The sequence below is a fragment of the Mercenaria mercenaria genome, chromosome 13 (assembly GCF_021730395.1).
Source record: "Mercenaria mercenaria strain notata chromosome 13, MADL_Memer_1, whole genome shotgun sequence".
Lineage (NCBI taxonomy): Eukaryota > Metazoa > Mollusca > Bivalvia > Venerida > Veneridae > Mercenaria > Mercenaria mercenaria.
Window position 1 is genome coordinate 21,303,566 of NC_069373.1, and position 8,430 is coordinate 21,311,995.

At 32.9% G+C, this 8,430-nt stretch overlaps 1 protein-coding gene across 1 annotated transcript; it reads right to left on the reverse strand.

Annotated features, from left to right (window-relative positions):
- Window positions 1-2,881: 2,881 nt before the first annotated feature.
- On the reverse strand, window positions 2,882-8,124 carry LOC123529448 (cytochrome P450 7A1-like). Its single transcript, XM_045309775.2, has 5 exons — window positions 7,971-8,124; window positions 6,814-6,921; window positions 5,526-6,445; window positions 5,143-5,321; window positions 2,882-4,942 (listed from the first exon to the last, which is right to left on the reverse strand). Exons 2-5 carry the CDS (start codon window positions 6,891-6,893, stop codon window positions 4,652-4,654), a joined length of 1,470 nt encoding a protein of 489 aa, XP_045165710.1. The 5' UTR covers window positions 6,894-6,921; window positions 7,971-8,124; the 3' UTR covers window positions 2,882-4,651.
- Window positions 8,125-8,430: the final 306 nt, after the last annotated feature.

An 8,430-nucleotide genomic window follows, 5' to 3' on the forward strand; every position in this document is an offset into this window, starting at 1 on the left:
TTACAAATTAACCTGACCACCAAAACGATAATAGGAAAGCCCTTTTGACAGGCATGTCATCAAGGTAAATTAATAACACAAAGCTGTCAATTAAAGCAGGCCGCACTAATTGAAATATGTCAAGGCTAAGCAGAATGTTCTCACCTTTATCATGATTTAACTGTACATGGTGACATAATGTGCATGTTGTATACTGTCAAGTTGTCCCATATCCACTGGGTCACTATCACACTTTACTATACTTTGTGTTGTTTTGTGTTTTAGCTTTCCTTGCAAGTCAGCTATATTTGTTTGTTGGTGTCTTGTCCATGGTCCGTTTAGAAAAACTGAAAAATAGATAACTGCATTTAATTAATATAGTCCCAGTCAAGGGATCGGTTTATTTCACTTTTTCGTTCTATATATCATATCATTTTTATACATGGCCTAGTAATACAATTTAAAAGCAGAAGCTGTAACCAAATGAGCCGTGCCATGAGAAAACCAACATAGTGGCTTTGCGACCAGCATGGATCCAAACCAGCCTGCGCATCCGCGCAGTCTGGTCAGGATCCATGCTGTTCGCTTTCAAAGCCTATTGCAATTAGAGAAACTGTTAGCGAACAGCATAGATCCTGACCAGACTGCGCGGATGCACAGGCTGGTCTGGATCGCACAGGCTGGTCTGGATCCATGCTGGTCGCAAAGCAACTATGTTGGTTTTCTCATAGCGCGGCTCAAATTTGTTTTACCATGCAATCGTTTTTTGTCTGTTGTGTAGTTTGATAAGAATAACATCCTTATTTATGAAACATTTTGATTTATTGCTAACATAAAATGTCAATGGTGTTTTGTTACTAGTGTCCACATTTACTTGTAGTTAGAACAGTTGAAAACCAATTTTTATTAAAGAACAAGTTCGTAAGTGGCCAGAGCAAAACTGTTGACGAAGATTAATATACATGAAAAAACATTTGCATTTAGAAAGAAGTAATAGTTGTTTATTAGTGATTTAACGAGCACACAAGCGCTCGTTTTATGTATAAAATTAATGAACATTAATACGTTAAAGGTAAATGTTCTGGCAGATTCAAGCGGTTTCTCCGTATGCGCCGCAAATATTGTGATAAAAGAATATAATATAGTAATTGTTGAATATATAATGGTATATTGTTTTATCCTGGTGATAACATTGACTATATTACGACATTTGATTGTGTTTTCACAGAAGCCCACACGGTGTCTTTTGTTTCTGAGTCGCCTTCAAACAACACTATCAATTTATCAACCATATCTCATTTCTTAAAAAAAAAACAATAAAAAATATATGTACAAAAAAAGTATACGTAAAACTTAATTTCTTAATATCACAATGCTGTTGTTGATAAAGATGGTTATCGGAACGAACCGCTACTTTATAGTTTACAGCTTAACGTAGAAAATAGTTAAAGTATGAAGAGTAGTAACAATAGTGTCTATATTTGTTAATTTAACTTAGAAGTTACGAAATAGTTTCATAGGTTTCTGTATTTGGAAGTATTTTAAGGGTTTGTCTTCATTAGTCATCGTTTTTGTAAAAATCAGTCACACTTAATAAACGTACAAAAAGTTCCAGACAGCTTTTTCTACCGCATATTGATAAAAAAAAACTTAGGTATTAGAGATGATACAGGTATTCTTGAAATGATATAGGCATTCGTTGCATCTTGAAACGATGCAAGTATTCTTATCCAGGTGATTGCCCGGGCGAATCATTTTATATGACAATGTGTCTGACCCCGCCCCCCATCCGAAGTAACGAGTAACAAGTCATTGTTCTATTATTATGGGCGCCATTTGTGTATCATACGGGTGAGTACAATTATCGTAATAAATTTTATTTGAAATTTTATAACATTCTATGTTAGTGATATTTGCAAATAATACATTTGTTACAATTGTTCAATAGGTGTATGATATGTCACTTTAATAACGTTATTTTATCCATATCAAAATTCCAATCGGTCTACGCTGAACATAATGACCCTGAGTCATGTTATTTCGATTTAATACGGTGTATCTCAACCGTGCCACTTTTATGTTCGCATTTATTTCCATTTATGTAACAACAACTGTGATACTAAAGTTAAATTGTTGCACAGATGCTAAAGTTTAAGTGACATTTAATATTTTACACCACAAATGTTTTTGATGTCAGTAAGAGTAATATATAAACATATTTTGTATACGGAATCTTTTATTGTGAAAATATGTTTTAATCTATTTATTATTAAACTTTATTATCACAAATGTTAACCTACGCTATTAAATTGCAAAAGGAGAAACGAACATGAATGTTACTGTTTATGCTGTTATGTGTAAGACATGCATTTCTTCTTGAAATCAATTTAACGGGTTTCTTTTATTTCACACTACGATGTAGACAGAAATATTGTCCAGATAGATATGATTTGTGAAGTAGCGGTAGGTTTCCTTGATAACATAACCTAGGGGTAAGTATTCATGTCCAGTTTTATTCTACTTTCTGGCATGATTGCGTTTTACTTCGGTTGTATTTACGAGATACGACAAGATGGTATCATTTCCGTGCTTTTTTCTTGCAAAGATTGGCTATAAGGCTTTAAGCCACTTTAGTGACAATATTCACAAGGGACTGGTTTCGAAGTTCGAACCGGTGTGGATTATATCTGAGTAAGAGCAAAAATCACAGTGTTAATGTGATATAACTAGATTGTCATTTCCGTGTTGTTGTTATTTTTTGTTGTTGTTGTTGCAAATACACTTAGCCACTTTGGTGACAATTCATTAGGGACTGGTTTCGAAATTTGAACCAGGGTAGGATTATATCTGTCAATACGAAATCAGTTTTCAGAACCTTATGTAAAACACAATAAACAGATACTCATGAGTTTGTAAAATTTTATTTTTTTTCACAAAACAAACCGAAACATTTTTCGGCGTGACAGAAGAGCACCAGTGGTCAAAATTAACATACAACGATAACTTTATCTTCATTATATTGATAATGATGATGACGATGATGATGATGATGATGATCAATGTGAAAAAAAAAACATTCAATGACTATAATGATAGGATTATTACTTTTTATTATTACTTTTAGCAATAAAATGAAAAATAACTGAAAATAGAAGGCTCGAATTTTTAAATAAATATGTATTTTACAATGAGCATTCAACACTTTTATCACTAACAGAACTAGAGCCGAGTCAAAAAACAAGAAATAGCACTTTCATTAGCAACAATGTAATTTAAGATGTGTCACTCCCACCTTCTCATTTATGAGTAGAATGAAAAAAAAAATAATATCTTCTAAAATGGAACTATAAAATTTATAACTAGAATGAAAATCTGTACAAATGATATCACTGAGGTTTCTCGGCTAGATTTTAAACTGACAGTTAATTTTAACTTGTAAGTACACGCTGTTTATCAACATAAAATTCTGCGAAAAATAAAAAATAAGTTTGTAAAATACATGATGTAAGTTTTGGGTATGCACATGGACTGCTGTGTTAACTATATGATAATGAATACAATGATAAAGAATACATTGAGATTGTGCGTCCAAATAAGACTCAATAAATAAAATGGGTATGTACAAATGAAATCTAAATGATTTTTCTCACAAGCTTTATGTGATAAAACAGATACCATGTAAAGTTTTACCGGAATTCAACAAAGTACAACTACCAGTTACGCATTTTCCTTTGCAGTAATATCTGAAATACGGTAAAGTTCTCAATCAAAATAATAAATATATGTTATGATATGCTTAAATGAGACACAATGCTAATTTCAATTTACGTATTCTTACAAATCGCACAAAATCATTGCCGGCATCTGTATTTAGAGTACATTCTGTCTTTATTAAACAAACTTGAAAAACGATGCCAGGATCATTTAACAAATATTGTTAAACATATTTTGCTTTTATTTGCAATCATGACATGTAAGATAAAACCAATTGATAAAAACAAAAAAAAAATATAGTACTTGATATTACTTGTAAAAGACAAAAGCAGATTCTTGTAAATGCAAGTAAGTTATATAAAAAGTACGTACTGAACATATTTTTGAACAGTTTATGTGACAAAATGTTTCTTGCAAAATTAAAAATCAAAGTAAATTTTGCAGAACTTCAATACAATGTAAAGAACGCATGAGATATCTCCCTAAACGTTAGCTATTGCTTTAGTTACGTTCGCCTGACTCCCGAAGGATTCAAACGAAACAATTAACCCGGTCTAACATTTGTAAGGAGTATGTATTATTTGCACATAACCCGTAACAACACACATGCATCAAATTTTTCTCTAAGCACAGTTGTATTTCATACGTTTAGCAACGCTTTTGGCAAATCATTTATACAAAAAATAAATAAACCATTTACACATCATGTACACATATAAATATTTCTGGTCACAACCATTCGGTGTAGACGTTAAACATTCTCAAAATGTGATTCAATAAATAAATAAATAAATAAATTATGAAATAAATATACAACATCGTGACTATACAAAAATAGAATTTTAACACAAGTAATATAACATTTGTTCACAGTTTCTTTACAACACACTAAGTTCTCGTCAGGACAGAACAGAGACGGTGGGATTTTCTTGGACCCAAAATGTTTTTGTCACACTTTCTATCTCACAAGTTCCAGCTTTTTGACATTGTCTATTTTCTTATATGAAATAGTCACGTCGTTCGTTGGTGGTAAAATCTCATGTCCGTGATAGTGAACATCAGGATCACATGATTGTCCGTCGGCTATTTCAAACTTGAACTGATGCGCAAGATTGAAAATGTACCATTTCGCCTGTGCAATTGCTAGTTTTTTGCCCGGGCACAAAGATCCGAACGCTAAAAGTGGATTCCTCAATTCCCGTCCGTTCTTGTAAAATGTTGCATCAATGAATCTATCGTATTTGAATTCCTGAAAAAAAAATGCAAATAGAAATTTAGTATTTTACTTTATATGCCTCTTGTTCATTTTACTCTGTTATAAATAAAAGGCTAAACGTTCAAAATATATAGTTTATTACTAAGTTAAATTTGCTTAGAAAGTTTTGATACATTGTGAATATATAATTTAAGAAAACGAAATGTCTATGCTGAATGAATTTAAATATTTACCAGAGGGTCTTCAAATATCTCTGGGTCCTTGTGTATGGCTGGCGGATACATCGCAACTCGGTCCCCGGCTCTAAGGTTGAAAACTTCTCCATTTTCCATCTCGAAAGCTGTGTCCTTTGTGATAGATCTAACCATAAACACACCGCTTGTGTACCGAACTGTTTCGTTCACAATGCTATCTGTAAAAATTCATAAATATAAAAATTATTTAATTGCAGAAGGCTATGCTATAAATTGCTTCAGAAATATCTACATAAAAAGTAGTCAACAAAGTAGTTACTTCTTTTACAGTGTTGCAATTTATAAATAATTAGCAACATAAAGAGTCTTTTCTCGGCTTTATTTGAATGTTTAGAAAAAAAGTTATATTTAAGTTCACTTACTTAAAACTGGCAATTTGTCAACGTCTTCCAGTTCCATCTCAACAGGCCCGTCACTATCGCTGAATTCTGCTTTATGTTCAACAAGGTCCACGATTTCTTTTCGAAGTGCTTCGCATGCTTCAGGATATTTGCTGAGATAGTAGATCAACCAAAATGTGACACGGAATGTATTGTAATTAACATGAAGGAACACCAGGTTATGTCCGATTATGTCCGTTTCAGTTTGACCATTTGCTTTCATAAACTCTGTTGAGAATTTAATGTACTCTGATACGTCATCGCGCATCATGATTTCTTCTGAATTCGGCTGCTGGATGAGGACTTCTAAAGCACGACAAGCATTTGGAAAGAGCTTGATCGGCAATCCCAACCACAAGAAATTGAAATACTTGTGAAATGCATCAAAACTCTTGTAAACAGTGTTAGGTTCGAACACATCCCCATCTTTTCCTTTGCCAAAGATTGTTCTGAAAATAGCCCGGAACATCGTATTGGATGCCATTGAGCGAAGTCCTGCTTCATTCCAGCCGTTTTCATTTTGCGAATCAACATTGACGCTGTCCTCGAATGCACCTTCTAAGTGCTTTGAAAAAGAAACCATATTCGAAACGAGATATTGTCCTTTAACCTTCTTGCCGGCTTCTTTTATCATTTTGCGTGCATCAAATAGACGAAAGCTAAATACATTATTGTTAACTTGTTTCTGGATAGGATCAAAGTCAAAGTTTTTCTCCTTGCATACCCGTTCATATGTGTGAGGATCAGCGATGATGGTCAGATGCTGGTTCAGAAGGCGAATAGTGAAAATGTCTCCAAATTTAGCTTGCGCTTTGTGTATAAAACTAACGGCATTTTCTGCGAAGTCCTTCCCATTTCCCCATAAAAGATTCCCCGGAACGATCGCCGGTTCTCCCTTTCGTCTGTAACGAAAATATAATCAGTCTCTAATACATTTTAACAAGGTGCAAGATAACATAACGCGAAAATTAAATATAGACATTATGGTTAAATTGTCCTATAACATTTATTTCCCCTTCTTCAATGACAAGAGCTGTATGCTGTTTGACAGCTAGTGTGTCTCGGACAGCTAAACGGTAGTTTTTAATTACATGTCTATTATATTTGACAAATAGGTATGTTAATTGCCTTTAACCGTTGACCTCATAAAGGGTCAACGTAACTAAAAATAGAGCCGAGTCATGTAACTGGGTGTGAAAATGTAAACATTTTAACAATCCCTTATGTAATCTGTACATATTTCATTCGTACAGTAATGTGCAATACTAACCTTTGACGGAAGAAATATTTGATGTAAGCGCCAAGTAGAACTGCTACCACCACTGCTAGGTAAAATGTTACCGCTACCATTTCGTTTGATTGTATTATCTATTTAAAACTGAAATATAAGAAAAGAAAAAACATTAGATAAATGATCATACAATTAAGCTTATTGGTTTCGCACACACATGTTCTACATTCTTTGACAAAACAGTAAAAATGTTCTTTTTTGATAAACAAAAATGATAAATATTATCGCCTGTCCATCATTTTAACGGCTTATTCAAAAGGCTGTTGAATAACAGAAGTTAAACAAATGTTTTACTGTTCCACTTTATATCGTTTACCGTTAAAAATGGATAAAGATCTTTGACAAACTATTTCAGTCAATACATTTATTCTCAACAAAGACAATAACAGGAGCTTTCGTTATTAAGTTAGGGGGAATTTTTGAACTTATTTTAAACGCTTTTTCATAGAAAGTGTTTAAAATCCGATGAAAGACCTTATCTTCTCAGTAGTAATTATTGATAAAGATAACGACACCCTCGCTCATTAAAGTCGATCCGAAGAAGAGATAGGAATTAGTGGTCGGAAACAATAAATGGCGCACAATTTAAATTTAGTTATGCAAATACACGCATATCCTACTCGTACGAGGAACAAATGGTGATTTGGTTTTTATGGATTAAATTTAGCACTATGACTAATGACCAATACGCCAATCACAGTTTTGAAAGTTAAGCCCTGTCCTAATAAATAATTATGTTAATATATTACAAGTATTTTCATCCTCTGAAGTCATTTGATACTGTTCATCGTATGTTTGCTCAAAACAATAGTGTTTTATAAGTGTTACTACTTGTTCGTGAGTATATTGCTGATAATGGAGAATTTGATTTGATATTTAAGAGTTGAAAAAAAAAAAACATCACATTCATAGCGCACTACTCAATAATATTAAGCATAATGCCTGTCCAATGCATCTGACCAATCTTAAAATGATTGAATTAACTTACATTTTAATTTAAATTCACCATAAAACACAGAATGCAATATTAAATAAAAAGACTGGACTCCAGCCACACCAGAACATTTTATACTATATAAACATAAGTTAATAAATTTAGTATAGAATTTTGAAATAGAATTTAAACTGATACTTACAGTTCAGTAGTGTGTCTAGTTTGTGTGATAAATAATCCTTTCCGTGCTATTTTATCCAGATAAAATGAAGTATTCTGTTAGGTTAGTAACCACGTGTGTCTGTTTGTCAGCTGCTTAGTGTTCAATAAACGTACTATACTACTACAAGCTAATCGGACAGCTATATATATACACTGAAATCCGCCTGTAGGCGGGGCTAGCTAGCCTTGAAATCTGACGAAACGACATAGGCTGATAAACTCAATAGGTGACGTATACTGCAGAGGCATTAGTGTTTAACAAACAGATTTTCATATCTGACTACTGTTATCGTTATTGTAACTTCCTATGTGTCGATAGTTTAACGCGTGAAGCACTTCAATACACTTAAACATTTTTTTACTGGAGTAAGCGTTTTATTATACTATTTAAGAGGAATCTAATGATTACGTATGTAAAAAACTGAAATATGGTTAGTAAA